Source organism: Coregonus lavaretus, assembly GCF_964263955.1.
Source record: "Coregonus lavaretus genome assembly, chromosome: 30".
In the NCBI taxonomy this organism is placed as follows: Eukaryota; Metazoa; Chordata; class Actinopteri; order Salmoniformes; family Salmonidae; genus Coregonus; species Coregonus lavaretus.
Genome location: NC_140017.1, coordinates 32392965 through 32414139, shown reverse-complemented (window position 1 = coordinate 32414139; position 21175 = coordinate 32392965). Strand labels below are relative to the sequence as shown.

The window sequence follows — 21175 nt, the reverse complement described above, 5'->3', positions numbered from 1 at the left end:
ACCTCCACAACCCTACGCCTTCTGCTAACCTCCCGCCAGAGAGGAGAACGCGGAGCTGCCGACGATGGAGCTTGACCAGTGGGGGAAATTATGAGTAAAAATGTCCTGTATTCCAGTTCGTGGAAGGTTAGCCTTGATAGGGTAGCCACTGGACTAGATAGGAACAAGCGTCCCGGGAGAAAAAAAACACTCCCGACTCTCGAAGAAAAGAGCCCAAGTTACCAAATCAGGAATAACTGGAGGTAGACTTCTGAAGAGTGCGCCTGTGCGTTGATGTTTCACCAGTCGAGAGGCACTTGGATACGTGATGGAATCTGCGGTGTCATCAAGACTCATACAAGTGATGTTGTTCTCGCTATTGTTGTTGACACACGTTCAGAGTGAGGGAAGATGGTCAAAACCCAGAGGAACATTTATTAGTTGTGCTGCACTTCTTTCCCATCAGTGGTCCAGGCGCTGTGATTGGTTTAGAGGAGGCAGACCCGGCTCTTGGGCGTGCGTAATGATTGGCTAACAGTGCAGGAAACTTTCTTCCTCAGTTGTTGTCAGAGACGTTGTTTGGGACAGGACTGAGGAACGGTCTTCCATCATCTCATTGACAGATGTGACAGCACCTCAGATCATAAATTCACACGCAGATGTTGATTAACTATACAGTTAATCCCGTGTAGCTCAGTTGGTAGAGCATGGCGTTTGCAACGCCATGGTTGTGGGTTCGTTTCCCACGGGGGACCAGTATGAAAAAAAAAAATGTATGCGCTCACTAACTGTAAGTCGCTCTCGATAAGAGCGTCTGCTAAATGACGTAAATGTAGATACGTGTAGTTTTAGATGTTGCCATATTGATTAGTCACTCAACATACAATAGTGTTTAATTTAAGGTATTTTTTTCCTAGAGCGCATGCACCCATTTGTTCTCACTCCATGGCCTGAAGATAAGACAAATGCAGCAAAAGTTAGTGCACCTCGAGGAATTTATTGTCGCTTTTAGATTGCGCACTACCTAGAGGAGAGCCGTCTGACGGGGACTCGCGCCCCAGCAGGGTACGACGCCAGGACAGCGGTAAAGAACTTCTGCTCTGCTGACAGAGACGTTACTATTGTGTTGTCGGGCATTTATTTATAGTTGCCTTGCTAGCTGAAAAGACACGAAGTTTCCCTATAGGCAATCGCACAAGGAAGGGGCATTGCTATCTCTCTCTCTCTCTCTCTCTCTCTCTCTCTCTCTCTCTCTCTCTCTCTCTCTCTCTCTCTCTCTCTCTCTCTCTCTCTCTCTCTCTCTCTCTCTCTCTCTCTCTCTCTCTCTCTCTCTCTCTCTCTCTCTCTCTCTCTCTACTCTCTCTCTCTCTCTCTCAAAGTTTGGCTGCAGTGCAGGGCATTGTAGAAGAAGTCAAAGCAGCCATGCTCTTTAGAGCCACCCTATCAATCAAAGGAGCACAGGTTCATTCCCAACCTTTGAATTCAGACAAAACCCCTCTTCCCTCCACTGTCCATCTAAAGGAGCTCAACTCTACTTGGTTAGTTGCATGTTTGCTTTTAAGTTTAATTGATTTAGTCCCAATAGTATATAGAGTAACACACACGTATTACAATGTTTCTGTTTTTATGATCCGATCACTTTTGGATGGTAATGGTATTTGGATGATGTTGGAGTAAACGTGTCATTTTTTTGTCATACATTAATCCCATGGCCTTGTTTTATTTTGGGCTGATATTTTCAAATGCAATAAGTAACATAAATACCCTCTTCATCGATTTGGTGAATAATGTAGGCCTATAATTTATTGTTTTGTAAGCGTTTTCATTTCATTGTGTGTCATCCCAAATACCACCCGTTTTATATTTTATTATCTCCATAAGGTGGTGCTTGCGCGTGGGGTGCAGAATCACAGAGGTCGTTACCCATCCAGGTGCCGAGGTGCGCTCTAACCGGATTAGCAGCCACTGGTTGGAAATCTTCCACACGCACCTGATGTTCCAGGTCTTTTATGTCTTTACCTCCACCTCTCCAACCCCGTAAGATCACCTAGAAGAAAAGTGGGCACAGCGGGGAGATCGAACGTAAGCACTATCATACTTCTCTTATTTACGTAGAAAATATGTATCCCACTGGCTTTAGATGGCTTCAATTAACATTAGCCTCTTTTGTACCTTTGAAACACTTAAAATGTTTTCTTTCTGTTAGAACCCGCGTAGACAATAGCTACGCGGGGGGAGAAAATACGCGGGGGAAACGCGGGTCCTTTCACGTGCTAAAGAGCAGATTATTGTCCTTCACTGAACCCTTAGGAGGAGGAAACCAATTCAATAAAATTAATATTAGTTTTGTCAATTTACTTCACATTTAAATAGCCTATTTGAACAAGGAAAATTGTCAAATATTGATGACCAAAAATATTATAATAGTCATTGATGTATTGCTTTTATACTTCTCTAAACAGCCTATTTAAAACCATTTTTACAGATCAATTCGATGGGAAGAAAATGTATATTGGCACATGCCAATATGAAGTTGCTGGTGAGAACATATTGTAAAGAATACAATGATCACATTGATGATTATGTCGTGTATGGAAGGCTTTGATGGGCTGCACAAAGATTATTTGTGGAAAGTTATTTTATTAGGACAATTTTCCTAAATATAAATATTTTAGTTTAAGAACATCAAAAGTCACCTTTTAGTGAAATGATAGGATTTTTTACTTTACACCTAACAGTGTCATCCCTCTTGGACATTCTGGCAAAACATTTGTCTTACATTTGCTAACGTGGCGATTTTGGGGGTCATTGAACTTATTGAAACTGGATAGTGTACCCTAAAAAAAACTGAGGGAATGAAGGAAAACAGAGAGCGATGATGCATATCTCGGCCTTCTTGAAAGCAACACAGAATCTCCGTGTCTAATCCATTACCGGGGATGAAATTCAAAGTTAGAAATTTCACTTGATGAGAAGTAAATTAGTTGCATCAGGTATACAGAGTCGGAGTCAAATCTATAACACTTATTTGTCCAATATTTTTTAAATTAAAGCTATAGATTAACAATTCACAAAAAACAAAAAAAAAGTCGAATTAACATATGGATATAGACTAACTAGAAGACTGACGAGATGGTTATTAAACAAAGTTATATAAAAACATGCCTAACTATGTCTCTAAATGTTTTACCGTGTTTATCATGATATAAATGTTTAGTGACACCATATTATGAGTTATCAAATAATTTGGGGATGTTGTTGTAATTATGTTCAACCGGATGCCACGTATAGGCTATATTGATAGCTATTTATGGTTCTGTGTTCAATCATTTAACACAAAAGTATCTTGTTAGAATAATTAAATGAGTGAAAATATGTTTACCCTGACAAGTGGAGATATGGGAACGCAAATTATGTTTAATCAAACAGAAAAATGTGAGCGATGAATGGATAGTTGGTTGGTAAGAGAGGGAGGGGGGCTTTAGCAAATTACAAAACGTTTGAAATGTTATCACCACAGCCTGTAAAACAGGGGTGTCAAACTTCTGGATCAGGGCCTCATATACTAGCAGATTTCCATCCTTGCATAATGGTCTAGACAATTAAATTGACCTGAGAAAATGATGGAAAAAATAAGAAACATTGAAGGAAAACAAGGGAAGGGGAGAATGAATGGATATAGGGCAGCTCAGCTAACACCCTCTCTTCCCCTGATCCTCCAGGCCTCGTTCTCGCTCTGATGTTAACCAGGAGGTGGCGGTAGAGGTGCCTGCAGGTGAACCTATCCTTTCCACACCTCCTCTTCCCCCAGCCAGAGTTCACCATGGCTCCCCGGCCCACGAGGCCTGCCCTCAGGTGAGTCTCCCAGCAGTGCACCAAAACCCACCCTCTCTCTCCTTGGGGTAACAGAATGGTGCATGGATGTTGCATGGTCAGGGGTGGGCTCAGCCTCAGAACCAAAGCAACCCAATACCTGACTTGCTCATCTGAAAAGCCCTCTCTCATCTGTCTACCTGCCATCCTACCCAAGCCACACTTAGGGAAGTATACTGGAAGCAGAACAGATTGTTACTCAAGGCACGGTTGTTACAAGCCATGTGGATTGCCAGGTGGTGGAAGATATTACATAATGTGTAATGACCCGTGAACCCGCGGCTGTATTCTTCTCATCTTGGGCAGAGAGGGGGTTGACCCTGGTAACCCTAATCATGACCTTCCTCCAACCGCAAAGGAAGTTTCTGTTTCAACAGGAACACAGATATGGCAAGTCCTGAATGGATTGTGTTGGTCACTTACAGATAACCTTAGAGTAGACATCTGGGCCCGGAGAGGGCTTGAAGAGAGGATTTTTTTTGTGTGAATTTACTCTGCAGACAATTTAACTCAAGAAAACAGTAGTGTCAAAATTACAGTATGCATTTTGATACAGCAAATGCTCTACACTCTTAGAAAAAAAGTGCTATCTATAACCAAAAATATTTATTTGGCTGTTCCCATAGGAGAACCCTTTGAATAACCCTTTTTGGTTCCAGGTAGAACCCTTTTGGGTTCTATGTAGAACCCTTTCCACAAAGGGTTATACATGGAACCCAATATGGTTCTACCTGGAACCAAAAAGGGTTATCCTATGAGTCCAGCCGAAAACCCCTTTTGAAACCCTTTTTTCTAGTCTAGTCTATTTGTGTCTACCACAAGAGGGTGTCTCTTCAGCCAAGGACTATTCTATGGCTTGTTGCATCTATGATAACTCAAAAATCAACAATTAATAGTCCGTTCTTAAAGGGATAGTTTGGGATTTTGGCAATGAGGCCTTTTATCTACTTCCCCAGTCAGATGAACTCGTGGATACCATTTTTATGTCTCTGCGCGCAGTTTGAATGAAGTTGCTAACTAGTGCTAGCGCAATTGCTAACAAGTGTTAGCGCAATTGCTAACAAGTGTTAGCGCAATGACTAGAAGTCTATGGATATCTGCTAGCATGCTACCAGATACCCATAGACTTCCAGTCATGACTAGAAGTCTACGGGTATCTGTTAGCATGCTAGCAGATACCCATAGACCTCCAGTCATTGTGCTAACGCTAGTTAGCATTGGCTCACAAAACTACCTCTAACTTCCTTCATACTGGACACAGACATAAAAATGGTTTCCACAAGATCATCTGACTCTGGGGAAGTAGATAAATGGCATCATTGCCAAAATCCCAAACTATCCCTTTAAGTATTCTCTACTGATATGCCCATCAACAATATGTCTAATTTCAAAGTTTTAAGAGAAAGAATCATTGCACATAAACATCGTACTGTTTTCTTTATTACTGAACTGTTTTAAACAGCACATACGTAACATTTATCTGTGCAAATACATTTTAGTACCTTAACAACAATGACATTTCCAACAAACTCCAAAACATACGTTTTTTGTTTTTTTCCCATAATTAATTAATACAATAATAGACAATATACAGTATATAAACCCTTTACTTGTGTCAAATAAGAGGGTGAAAGTGCATCTTCTAACGGTTATACTGACAGTCTGACAGGTTGATTGAAGCAGGAGTGGCAATCCTTAGAGGCCAGGTCCATAATCATGTTTGATTGTGAGGCAATGTTAAAGTGAATGTGTTAGGGCAGTAAGTGCTTGGATATAACTCTCTGTAAATCCCAGCCTTCTCCTATGTGCATATTTTTATGTGAATCCTAAAAGACATGCGTCTGTAGCAAGTGGGCCCAACAGTGTCTGTTCTACACAGAGCACATACAGTTTAAAGTAAATACAAAATGTAATAGCTTTAGGGCTGTATAAATCTAAACCTTGTGGTCTACAGTAGTACTGTTGGGATTATTTCTCCTTCTATGGTAGTTAAGTGATTGATTAATATCATTGATTGGACAGAGAGTCCACTCATCAGTCTCTGATTATAGGGGAACCAATGCAGCACTGTAGGCCCTGATTTCAATACCCCTGGCCTATTGACTAATATTGACAAATCCAATCCATCTCATTTTAGTCTCCCAAAAGAGAGGGGTAAATTAGCGCCTCATTCGAAAATTGAGGAAATGCCACCTCCCTTCTTCAAGAAGCTCATCAATGATCTGAAGTGAATGACAACAAGACTCAAAGCAATATGGTGGGAAGGAACCTTGCTTTCACATTCACTGTCTGTCAGACCGGTGGTGATGCTCAGTTGACAGGCAGGAGGAAGGGAAGAGGATGCTTTCTGACATATGAGCAGAACCCGAGCTTTCAGAGGCCTGGCAGATGATAATGATCTGACTACACAGGCAGGAGAAAGGCCAGAGAGATGTACACAAGTGTAGGCCTACCACCGGAGCACATTTCAAATAAGAATGGAGCAGGCACCTGTTCTCTAGACCTACTCTTGGTAACCTAAACACCATGTACATTTAAATACCGGTAATGACACCTCTCCTATCTTCATAGATACTGTACTATTTACACATCTTACATTAGTGACTTCTCAATTACATATATTAGTGACTTCTCAAATAACAGTGGGCCTGTTATAGCTGTGATACAAAATCTCTAACCTATGCATGTGGAATTGTATAGCCCACAATACAATAACATAGGCAGGTGCGTCTTTGAGATGCAAGGGAGGGAGGACAGGTTTTCATACAGTGAGCGGCATAGTGGGTAATGTATACTTTTCAGGAAACTGGTATCAAACCCAGGTCCTCAACTCTGTGCATTCAACCAGTCTAGTATGGGAGCAAAGGCAGTTAATCTAGGTCTCAGGCAAGGTTACCCATCATCATATAAGCCTTCCATAGGTAGACCTACAAGTGCATGTATGAATTTATCAATGGTAGGTTACTGTAGGCTTACTGCTCAATGAGCAGATGAAGGCCTTTATATGGTGTTTGCTATATCCTACTGTTAAAAGGCCGTTCTGGACAATGTTTATTTCTAAAAAAAAAAAAAAAAAAATAAAAAAAAGGAAAGGAAAGGGAGGGACATTGTGCTAGTATACAGCAGTATATACATAATCACACACACAGTACATTATCATCATGATTATCATCATCTTCATCTTCATTATCAGGCGTTCCTCCTATTCGTTCCAGATGAGCGGCCTGATTCGTGATCGGGTCTATATTTTAACCAGCAGATCAGCCACGTGACGACTACCGAGAACATGGCTAGGATGCTGGCCACCGACAGGCAGATGGGTCCCGCGGGCGAGGGCGGGCTGCTGTGACTGTGCACGAAGATCAGGCCCATGAAGAGCAGAACCAGCATGGACAGAAAGGAGAATATCACGCACACACAGCCCGTAGTCAGGGCAACCCGCTTGCAGCTCTGACAGCTGTCATAGCGCACGGAGTCCTGGGAGAGGGTAGTGGCCGTGGACAAGGTAGTGGAGGGGGTAGCTTGGCTCGTGGACGCACCCGATGTCTCCTCGCGCCTGAGGGCGACGAGTGCGGGGTGCAACGGGGGAGGGTACAGGGGCAAAGCATCCTGAGGCAGAGGGTCAGAGTCAATGTACAATGGGAAATCCTCCGTTACCTTGGTATTATTGGGCAGGTTTTGTATCCGATAGTCCGGCACGGGCGTCCTGTGGCGACATATAGGGCAGCTGATTCGCCATGGACGCTCCTCGCGGAGATGGAGTGTGGTCAGGCACTCCTCGCAAAATGTGTGCAAGCATTCTAAAATCTTTGGCGCACGACGGTCAAGGTCGAAATAATTGTAACATATTTTGCATTCATACTCCTCGTACGGGAATGCTATCTCCAGCCCGCCCGTGGGTTCCGCTCCACTTGATGCTGAATCTACCTCTGCCATGTCATCTTTCGCCATTCACATTCTCTACGAACACAAAGGAGCCGACAGGCAGAGATGCGGATGACGGTGTTCGTCTATCCCCTGTTCATAAAAGCGACATCATCTCTCTGATGAATTGTATAGCCTACGTTGACATTGTTGATATATTTGTATAATCCCCACGATGTCAAAAAATGAAAATCCAGGCGTCACCCATCATCACCAGTGTTCAGATCCGCTGGTTAAATATGAAATGGGGTCTCATTTTACGCTTCGGGGTGTGGGAATCGGGTGATGTAATGCTCGTGATGACTCTTCGATGCGAGGGTTGGGGTTAATCCGCGGGAGTGATCTGTGCTCAGCCCGCAGAGGAGACAGTAAGGCGGCGATCAACACACAGTTCATGGTTGTTATCTTGCTTCTCGGTTGGTCGAAACCGCCTGGGTTGAAAGGAGAAGACAAGAGACACCGTTTTCAGCCCTCTCTGGGAGTCTGAACGAGAGGCGATGTAGAGAAAACAAGGTCCGCCGCCATCATGCTATACAGAAGGGATGCGCCATCATTAAATCAAAACAGCTCATGAGTTCAAACTATAGACTCTGTCAAAAATGCAAAGTTTAATATTGGGCCCCCTGTGACATAAACTGTGTTCATACTGTTTGGTTTTATATCCTCCTGAGACCCAGCAATTCATTTTTGCCCTCTCTAGTGGTCGTCAGTTCTTGGTCTGTATCTCTGAAGCCATTCAAACCACTGTATTAAGTCCTGTTGTGCCTTTGAAAGGAAATTCTGAGCTTTTCAGTGATATCACGTGTGGGGGTGTGACATTGACTTTATCTTCCTGGTCAAAAGAAATGTCTGCCATCAAAATTTTGCACATTTTATAGACATTTCAAAAGAAGTGTGTAGGCTAACTATTAATGATATTTTTTATGAGTTTGGTATTCAAATTGTTTCTAGTAGGCCTAAGTGAATATCTCAGCAACATTTAAGTCAGCTGTCAAGACTGTAAAAAATAAATAATAATAATAATAATAACATTAAATAAGAGTTTATGAAGAAATGTCCTCTGCAGTGGACTACCAGATGCCCCAACTATGTTTTTCACCTACTGTACCCATTGTCTGTAGTCAAAGGCAGTACGGTGTGAAGATAGGCTGATCACACTTGTAGGCGACTTCATGACAACGTTGGCTAGCAAAGCTCATGCGTAGAAACACTTCATCCGGGCTAACGGTCGTCTCGCGCCAAACTGCGCATGTGCAGTCCGTCAATCAAAGCACGCCTTCGATATATAGACGAACATGATTGTCAGGAAATAGAGACTGTATGGGCAACAGTGTGGGCAGTATCAGAGGGAAAGAGAGAGGATCAGATTTAGTATTAGGGAGAAGGGGATACAGGAAATTAGTTTAAAGAGTATATTGAGTAGAGCGTCATTAGATATAGTCTCAAATATTTTGCTATCTTTTATAAGAGAAACGGGGTTGGCAGGTAGGATTTAGTTTATCCCTGTCTCTGGCCCACACTCCAGGACGGTAGGTGGCGGTCTGTTTGGTCTGTTTCCCAAGCATTCCCGGAAGTCTCGCGATGTTACGCCTCTTGGTTTAGAAGCTGTGTTTTAATGTAATGTAGTTATTCTTCATATCTATGTCCTGATGACCACTACAGAGGACAATTTTGCACTTACAATAAAAGAGAAATAACAATATTTGTTGACATTTTTTTCTTGGTAACATGTTTTTATTTCTCACCCCAAACACTAAAAAAACAATCCCAAACTTTTTTTCCGGATCTCAGGAGGATATTATAATTTTCGGTTGGCCTATAACCTAAACGGACATAGGCAATTTGCACCTTGCAGCATATCCCGTTTTGGGAATATTGTAGACTAGGCCTATTTGTTTTATTATTCTGTATAAGGCCTAAAGTAGATACGTATTTTATTTGACCCATTAAGTCTTCATGTTCAATATCACTTATTGAATAAAGGCATATAGCATAGCCTTAACCACATTTGGCCTCATTAGGTTATATGTTGAAAAATATATATTAAAAGAAGAAAAAAAGAAAGACACACCACATACACACACACACACACCACATATACACACACCACATATACACACACCACATACACACACACCACATTCACACACACACACAACACATTCACACACACACACCACATACACACACACACCACATTCACACATACACACACACACACCACATACACACACACACCACATACACACACACACACCATATACACCACATACACACACACCACATACACACACACACCACATACACACAGACACCACATACACCACATACACACACACACCACATACACACATACACCACACACACCACATACACCACATACACACACACACCACATACACACACACCACATACACACACACCACATGCACCACACACACCACATACACCACATACACACACACCACATACACACACACCACATACACCACATGCACCACATACACCACATACACACACACACACCACATACACACACACCACATACACCACATGCACCACATACACCACATACACACTCCCACCACATACACCACATACACCACATACACACACTTACACCCACACCACATACACCACATACACACACACCACATACACACACACCACATACACCACATACACACACCCACCATATACACCACATACACACACACCACATACACCACATACACACACACACCACATACACATACACACATACACCACATACACCACATTCACACACACCACACACACCACATACACCACATACACCACATTCACACACACACCACATACAACACATACACACACACACCACATAAACACATACACCACACACACCACATACACCACATACACACACACCACATACACCACATACACACTCCCACCACATACACCACATACACCACATACACACACTTACACCCACACACCACATACACCACATACACACACACACACCACATACACACACCACATACACCACATACACCACATACATACACCCACCATATACACCACATACACACACCACATACACCACATACACACACACACCACATACACATACACACATACACCACATACACCACATTCACACACACCACATACACCACATACACCACATACACCACATTCACACACACCACATACAACACATACACACACACACCACATAAACACATACACCACACACACCACATACACCACATACACACACACACCACATACACCACATACACACACACACACCACATAAACACATACACCACACACACCACATACACCACATACACACACACACCACATACATCACATACACACACACCACATACACACATACACACACCACATTCACACACACAAACACACCACATACACACATACCTCATTCACACACACACACCACATACACACACCACATTCAAAAACACACACCACATACACACACACACACCACATACACCACATACACCACATACACCACATACACACACACACCACATACACACATACACCACATATGCCACATACAGGCCTCCTGTAGCTCAGTTGGTAGAGCATGGCGCTTGCAACGCCAGGGTTATGGGTTCGATTCACACACACACACCACATACACACACACACAACACATATTCACACATACACACACCACATTCACACACACAAACACACCACATACACACACACCACATTCACACATACACACCACATTCACACACACACACACCACATACACACGCACCACATTCACACACACACACCACATACACACACACACCACATACACACCATATACACCACATACACACACACCACATACACACATACACCACAGACACCACATACTCTACATACACCACACACACCACATACACCACACACACCACATACACACACACCACATACAACACACACACACACACACACACACACACACACCACATAAACACATACACCACATACACACACACACCACATACATCACATACACACACACACCACAGCCAGGGTTGTGGGTTCGATTCACACACACACACCACATACACACACACAACACATACACACACACCACATTCACACACACAAACACACCACATACACACATACCACATTCACACATACACACACACCACATTCACACACACAAACACACCACATACACACATACCACATTCACACATACACACACACCACATTCACACACACACACCACATACACACACACACCACACACACACACACACACACCATATACACCACATACACACACACCACATACACACACACACCACATACACACATACACCACATACACCACACACACCACATACACCACATACCCACATACACCACATATACACAACATGCACCACATACACCACATACACCACATACACCACATACACACACCCACCACACACACCACATACACACATACTACATACACCACATGCACCACATACACACACCCACCATATACACCACATACACCACATACACACACACACTACATACACCACATTCACACAAACACACCACATACAAAAACACCACATGCACCACATACACACACCCACCATATACACCACATACACCACATACACACACACACTACATACACCACATTCACACAAACACACCACATACAAAAACACCACATTCACACACATACACCACATAAACACATACACCACACACACCACATACACCACATACACACACACACCACATACACCACATACACACACACACACCACATAAACACATACACCACACACACCACATACACCACATACACACACACACCACATACATCACATACACACACACCACATACACACATACACACACACCACATTCACACACACAAACACACCACATACACACACACACACCACATACACACACACACCACACACACACACACACACACCATATACACCACATACACACACACCACATACACACACACACCACATACACACATACACCACATACACCACACACACCACATACACCACATACCCACATACACCACATATACACAACATGCACCACATACACCACATACACCACATACACCACATACACACACCCACCACACACACCACATACACACATACTACATACACCACATGCACCACATACACACACCCACCATATACACCACATACACCACATACACACACACACTACATACACCACATTCACACAAACACACCACATACAAAAACACCACATTCACACACATACACCACATACACACATACACCACATACACACATACACCACATATGCCACATACAGGCCTCCTGTAGCTCAGTTGGTAGAGCATGGCGCTTGCAACGCCAGGGTTGTGGGTTCGATTTCCACGGGGGGCAAGTATGGAAAATGTATGCCCACGGGGGGCCAGTATGGAAAATGTATGCACTCACTAACTGTAAGTCGCTCTGGATAAGAGCGTCTGCAAAACGACTAAAATGTAACACACCACATTCACACACACACTACACACACTACACACACACACAGGCCCTGCAGATAAACATAGGCTACATTGTTATCTCAAAATTACAGGCCGATTGGCATAGACTATTAGAATACATTGGCAATCTTTTTTAAAGTAAATATAAGGGTTTCAAAAAGAGTGGCTGATCTTATCACCTAGAATAAAGGTCGGTGAATGCGTCTTGCTTTATGACAGCTCGGTGCTCCTGGCGTATCCCACACACACCTGTCAAACCGCACCTGCATGCACAGAGAACACACCTCTGTGTGGGATGAGCCCAAGGGTGGGTAACGCGCTCTGCCTTAGTCTGTACCTGCCAGTCTATTCTCATGCACTTCATAGGCTATTCTTGAGAGAGTTGCGATGCTCAAACTGCTTAAATATCTGCATGGTTCGGAGCTTGTGGCCAAGTTCCAGAGGGCATGCGGTCTGTTCCCCATCGAAGCCGCGCATCAGAACGGAAACTGGGCGAACCCTCCGCGGGAGACCCCGCTCCAAGACGCGGACGCACCTGACAAACTTACTCGACTGCGGTGCGGTAATGGACACGCTATTACCAATGAACAGGACAGCAACTCAAATGACAAACACAAGGAAAATGGATACGGTGTTGGTGTAAGTGTAAACTTCTCTATGAGATTTGAATGAGTTATTGAGTTTGAGAAACAGAAGAAAGTAGGCTCCCACTGGGCAAAAACAGGTTGAAACAACGTTGTTTCCAGGTAATTTCAACCCAAAAAGTCAATGTGATGACGTTGAATCAACGTGGAAAACTGATTGGATTTGCAAAAAGTAACAAGTAATCAATGTAAGATCATTTTTTCATTTTTTCACCCAACTTTTAACCTTCTGTAAATCCAATGACATGGTGTATTCTCTGTTGATTTTACGTTTAATTCATGTTAGTTGACAACTCAACCAAATGTAAATGAAAAATAGACATTGAATGATGTCTGTGCCCAGTGGGCTATAGGCTAACTTCCCAGGTCCTGCGTTATGGGCGGGCCTTGGGAAGGTAGCCTATACCATACCTCCTTGCCCATCCAAATAAAATATTTAAATATTGATAATTTATTTGACTGAAACGCACACCAACAGAAGGACTCATCAATCATATAAAACATCCAAGCGAGCGAAACTGCACCGCTCTGTCTCAGTATGTGTAGCCCTTGTATCTGATGCTGCCTGATCAAAAAGAGTATGGCATGTCATACTCTTTTCGGCCAGATAGCATCAGATACATGGGTTACATATTGTGAGACATAGGGGCGCTGTTTTGCTCGCTCGGATGCTTTCTCCAGTGAGATAGTTTCAGCCTTGCAAATTGAAGGGAGGTTTGCGGGGGCACAGTGTACTGTTCGGATGCTGGAATTATTTTGGAAGAACCTGTGAAGGTAACCTACTTTTTGAATAGGCAGCACGTCCAATAGGCTTAAAAGGGAAATGCTGAGGGAAATGTTTGTAGACTAATCACCAAGCCTCGGTGTGAAAGAGCAACATATCATTATCTGATGAGCCCATATATCCAGTGGAAACTTCATAAAATACCTGAACACTTTTCCCAAAAACAGCTGTCTGTCCCGAGCTCACTGGAAAACATTGAGGGCCCGGAATAGGCTAGTTGATACAATGTTGCAAGTTCGCTGGCGGGCTGGACTCAGTTGATTGATTTGATACAATGTTGCACTTCACTAGCGATAGTTAATGTCAAGAAAGATAGAAAGGGAGGCAAACAGGCGGAGAGATGAATGTGATCGAAAGAACCTGAATTTTCATCTGGATATTTTCTACTGTTTTTATTTGTCGGCTTTATGTATTTTTACTTAGTTTACAATGGAAGTTATAGGCCTACTGCTACATTGGCCTATAGGCTATCTCTAAGTGTTAGAAATTGCTTAATTCAAATCTGGTATTGGAATAAGAATCAAGAGATCTACAATCCAAGCTACATTTATTATATGCAAAATGTATGTATGATAAGTATGTTGGTTCGTATACGGGCTCACTGAAATACCACGCAGGGCAGACAGAGAAACTAATCCATTGTTACAGATTGTTCTTCAAATACTCTGACAGTTTTTAGTTCCCGCTCTCTGCTGGGCCTATCAGAGTAGAGACTGAGCGTGGTTTAGACTTACTCAGCCAATCCGTTGGCGCACCGGCTGGTCCCCGCCTCTTGGCGCATCCCTGTTGCCAGGCATAAGTTTTTATCATAACAACCTGTCATAGAGAGAAGAGCCAGCCCCCCTAGACACCATTCCTACGTCCAAGGACGGTTCACAGATCACAAAGAAGCAGTATAGTCTAGTATTTGGAGACACAAATTATTATTTTATCTTACCCCCTAAAACAGCTCTTCACATCAATCACAGCTTGCCAGGTGAAACAAGACCCTCCATGCCTTAATCATTAATGCATTCCTTCCAAGCTAGTCATCCCATCAATTATGAGAATAATAAATCCCCACATAAGTTCCATGCATGCGCTCATTTCATTAGCCACCAATTAGATCACGGTGTATCAATGTGTCCATTTGAACTTTTAGATTAATTCAGATTTTTAGGATTAACCAAGTCATAATGATATTGAGAAATGAAAACGTTATTATTGAAATGAACCTGTTCAACGAAAATGCATAAATGAAAATCATAACTGGCACGTAGATTGGTAGAAATAGTAGAATAAATTGTAAGCTTCCCCAAACTTGAAACTTATGTGCTGCCTATGAAGTGATTTGTTTGACAATCAGATGAAAACATATTGACTGGTTATGTTCATGCCACGTTACTAGACTAACATTGTGGTCCTCTGTAGCTCAATTGGTAGAGCATGGCGCTTGTAACGCCAGGGTAGTGGGTTCGATCCCCGGGACCACCCATACGTAAAAATGTATGCACACATGACTGTAAGTCGCTTTGGATAAAAGTGTCTGCTAAATGGCATAGTATTATTATATGGAACTGTTTTAAGATGGCCATGAATCATTTAGCTATTTTATTTCGAATTTTAGGACCCCTGTAGGTATAATTTATTTTTTAAACAAATAATGTGATGAAATATTGAATGTGGCCTTTACTACTATAGCCCATAGAAGGCATTACATAACACATTCATAAATGGCAAAACAGACAATCCCAAAATAAATCATAAGGAATAAGGATTTTGAAATGTCTGCCCTGTATCTAGGAGATATAGGAAAGCTCAGGAAATATTTACGTTTTTGGAAACATATTTAACCCCTTTTTTTTGTTGGCAAAAAACGACCTCCATACTTTCATACATTTTTTAACTGGTACCGGGTTACCTTCAGACGAGTCCATGAAGCTTGTGGGGGTCTGCAGAGCAAAACAGAGAACACCATTGTGTTCGTGAGAGTCTCATCTTTCCATAGAGTGGTCATATTAGTTTGTAACCGTTCGGACACTACAGACATTTTTGTGAGAAGACCGATTTTCAGGATGTCTCATGGTCTGACAAACACCGCTGTAGCTCAGCCACCTTCCACCGCTGATGAGGAAGGCCGACATAGGCTGATGTGGTGGATTGAGACGCAGCCCATGCAGATATCTCTAGCTTAAACTTACAGATTTTGATGGGATTTTTGTATTATGTTACTTAGATTGACGCACGAGTGCATCAATTGACTCTTAAGAATGTATATGTCTTTACTATAAAACCCATTTTAAAAAATTGTCCCGTGAAAATAACATGCCCCCTATGGAAATCAAATGCCCGTCCAACTGATTCGTTCTGGCGCCGGCCCTGTACCTTCCGACAGTATTTTCTTGTTAGTCCACCTTTCTTTGATTGAAGGTAGCCTACAGATTGCTTACTGATTGATTATCCGATAGCCAAGATTTGTTTTGCATTCTTATTCATTGCATTTGTTTTGAAGAATGAAACCAAGTAGGCTATGAGTAGTCTAAACAAACAACCCATCATCTGTGTTTGTTAGGCTATTCAAATGTGACTTAACATAGGCTACATAGCCCATGACCTGACTTGAGCAGTTAGCCTAGGCTATTATTTAGTTTAAGCTACTTTAAACTTAGATACAACAGACATTCAATATCGAAAGCAGGTCGAACCTGATGAGGACTGTCGATGGTCTTTTGGCTGGTGCGGATGAGGATGCTATCACAACTGGATCAGACATGCTTCTGTTTCTCTTTTCCCGCCATCACACATTGGCTGTCCTGATGGTGACTCCCGGAAATGGCAGTGCCTAAAACATGTTTGTCAAATTATTTTCCAAAAGACAAAACATTTTTCTACATTGAAATCAGAAGTAAACTGCCATTCATCGCGTTCCATAGGCTATCCATGTGACTCGTGACATAAAGACTGCAACTGACAAAGCTGTCCAAAGGCTGGAATTGATAACAATGCTTCATGGTCTATTATTTTCTACATGAGTCTGCTCCTGCCAACTTGTACAAGTTGTACAGGTCGAGCCGAGGTCATATACAAATAGTTAATTTCACTATATGTTCATTTGAGGCTACAAGTGGTTATCTTGTTCAGCATATGGTTACAGATGAGTGAAAATGATTGGAATGACAATGACCTGCAATCAGCCTCCTTTTTGTTATTATACTGTAGGCTACTGTGCTTTTACACTGTGAATGCTAGTCTCAGAAACCTGTCTGTCTAGAGAGACTACTCCTCTTCGAATATGTGAGGTCCTAACTCTGTACCCACCCACAGGTGTCGGCTAGGCCCCAGTATGAGGTGAGGAACCGGCTTCTATACTTCCTGTTCCTGGTGTCAGCTGGGCTGGGTCACGAGGTCTTCTACATCACCTTCCCGCCTTGCTTACACTGGAACCTGGACCCCTTCCTCTGCAGACGCCTCGTCAACATCTGGACCGTAAGTCACCAGTGGTTGCAAAAAGAGAGAACATATTTATGTGAGGAAGGATGGTTTAAAGAACAGAGAAGACTGTACTCTGCATACCAAATGGAACCATATTCCTTATATAGTGGACTATATAGGCCCAATATAGTCCACTACTTTTGACTAGGGCCAATAGAGTCCACTACTTTTGACTAGGCCCAATATAGTCCACTACTTTTGACTAGGGCCAATAGTGTCCACTATATAGGGATTGGGGTGCCATTTTGGATGCAGACACAGTCTTCTCTGCTCTTCAAACCATCCTCCCACACATACATCTCTTCTCTCTCTTCCACTGCTACCTATTCAATTCACACCTGCGGTTTCATTACAGAAAATAAATGTTAAACTGTTGGAAATAACCACACCATAAGTCAGATATGGTATGACTTGGAGGTCACAGACTGATGCCTTGCTTGAACATCCCATACAATCTCATGTTTTATTATATGTGCAAGAGAGAGAGAGAGAGTGTGAGACAATGAAGCTCTTCTACTCCTTCTCCCTCACCTCCTCTCACCCCTTACCCCTCTCTGACCCAGCCTTGCATCCCTGTCCCCCTTACCCCTCTCTGACCCAGCCTTGCATCCCTGTCCCCCTTACCCCTCTCTGACCCAGCCTTGCATCCCTGTCCCCCTTACCCCTCTCTGACCCAGCCTTGCATCCCTGTCCCCCTTACCCCTCTCTGACCCAGCCTTGCATCCCTGTCCCCCTTACCCCTCTCTGACCCAGCCTTGCATCCCTGTCCCCCTTACCCCTCTCTGACCCAGCCTTGCATCCCTGTCCCCCTTACCCCTCTCTGACCCAGCCTTGCATCCCTGTCCCCCTTACCCCTCTCTGACCCAGCCTTGCATCCCTGTCCCCCTTACCCCTCTCTGACCTCACCACCATGTCCCCAGGCCACAGGGACCACATGGGCCAGGTTGACTGGTACTACAGGGTGAAGCGACAGGCAATATAACAGAACAGGAGGGTCCTTAAATGACTCACTATTTGACAAGCACCAATTAACAAGCACACAATTTCAACCATTGTGTTATAACTGTTTATTACTGAGTTGTAAACAATCTAATAATGAATCGTTTATTCTCATAGATCATCCATGTTCCTGCATCTAGTTATGCTTTGACCATGAAGCTCAAACACACAGACAGACAGACACACACACACACACACACACACACACACACACACACGCTCTGATTTGAGTGACAGTGAGTTTGTGTGCAGTATGTGTCCTCTCCTCCAGAATAAGGTGTGTGTCCTCTGAGCGACCTGCCCATGTTCTGCCCCAGGGGAGGAACGGTTTGGGGAGTGAACTCTGAACACCCAGACACCTGTAAACTCCAACACACATGCTTGCTTGCTCACTCACACGCACGCACGCGCGCGCGCACGCACGCACACACAAACACACACACACACACAGTCTGTTTTATTGACCACGTCATTGCTTTGAGGTTCTCTCTCTATGGGAACCATTGGGTCTGACGGCCCTCAGGGCAAACAGCCCTGCACTTGTAAAGCCCCCTTTTATTTTGAAGCTGGTGTTTTCTAGGGTTCACGCTGTCCCCTCACACACACACACACACACACACACACAAACACACACACACACACACACACACACACACACACACACACACACACACACACACACACACACACACACACACAAACACACACACACACACACACACACACACACACGCACACTCCTCCTCTCGTTTATCACAACACACACCTTACTTACAGGGTAACTTCGGTTGCCATGGTAACACATGGTTTTTCTTAATGATCATAACTAACATCACTAAATTACAGACTGTGACCCTCTCCACTCTGGTCCTCTTCCTAAAGCATGCTGTATTGACAGGATTTACGCCAGCATTTATTACATAATCATAAAACAAACCAACTACTGTATGTGTTCTCCATGACAGCAGGGCAGATGACCCTTTGCCCCCTCTAGCCAGTCTGACTAGAAATAAACTTCGATTTCTGATATTTGCAAAGGTCACCAGAATGTCGATAATTCGATAATGTTCAAACCTCAAGTGCGCTGCTTAGACCACTGCACAACCAAGTTGTTTTTTATTACGTTGTTTTAAGCCTTCCCCAAACCGTAACCTTAACCCCTCGGAATCAATGCCTAAACTGTTAACCTTTGAGTTGTTTCTGTTTTAACCCTGTAACCACGCGGAATTTCTGCTGTAACCACTCAGAATAAATGCATCTAAAATAGACTTTCATCCATAATATATCAGATTTCAAAGGGAAACAATGAGATCTTGTTGCAGGAACACCCCACCCCTCCCCAACCCACCCCACCCCTCCCCAACCCACCCCACCCCTCCTTTCCCACCACCCTCCCATGTTGACAGATCAAAGTCCAGAGTGACACTGGGCCCGATCAATACTCTCATTCATTCAGCTAAATCTGCACTGCTACTATCTGTTTATGACCTGGACCATCTTTAACTCATCTCTTCATGTGATGGTGCCTGGCCAGTCCTTTGATGTGGCCCACACAAAGAGCCTAATGTGTCGGCCCACTGTATAGGTTGATCTGATGACAGTATCAGTGGGATTGATATGACTGGTGGCCTGTTAACAAGGGCAGGGTACAGTATTATTCAGATTCAGATTCAGCGTGTTTAATAGTCACATGTACAGGGGTTGCAGGTGTGATTGCAGGGTACAGTGAACATCTTGCAACATGCAGGACTAAGTGAAATAAAATAATAAAAATGGTCATAAAAAAACTACAACAATATAAACAGAAATAGCACTATATACTTCATAACTGTAGCAGTGATGAATAAATAAATGTCCATTGGGGTGGAGGCAGAGTAAACAGTGCCCGTGTCTTGGAGGCAGTAGCATCAGGGACAGTATTTCTTCCCAGGGAACAAACGGCTGATTGCTAAAGAGATAGATAGT

General features: G+C 43.2%; 2 protein-coding genes across 2 annotated transcripts in view; one reads left to right on the top strand and one right to left on the bottom strand.

Moving 5' to 3' along the window:
* Window positions 1-7041: 7041 nt before the first annotated feature.
* LOC311105449 (RING finger protein 228-like) lies at window positions 7042-7803 on the bottom strand (the record flags this gene model as incomplete). The annotated part of the gene is made up of 1 exon (XM_084147603.1): window positions 7042-7803. One exon carries the CDS (start codon window positions 7801-7803, stop codon window positions 7042-7044), a length of 762 nt encoding a protein of 253 aa, XP_084003729.1.
* A 5896-nt stretch (window positions 7804-13699) lies between these two features.
* The window catches only part of sgpp2 (sphingosine-1-phosphate phosphatase 2), a gene marked incomplete at its 5' end in the record, with an annotated part of 12209 nt that continues 4733 nt past the window's right edge, over window positions 13700-21175 (top strand). Inside the window, 2 exons of the mRNA XM_084147921.1 lie at window positions 13700-13951; window positions 18044-18205. Coding sequence (XP_084004047.1) covers window positions 13700-13951; window positions 18044-18205 — 414 coding nt within the window. The remainder of the gene's footprint in view (window positions 13952-18043; window positions 18206-21175) is intronic.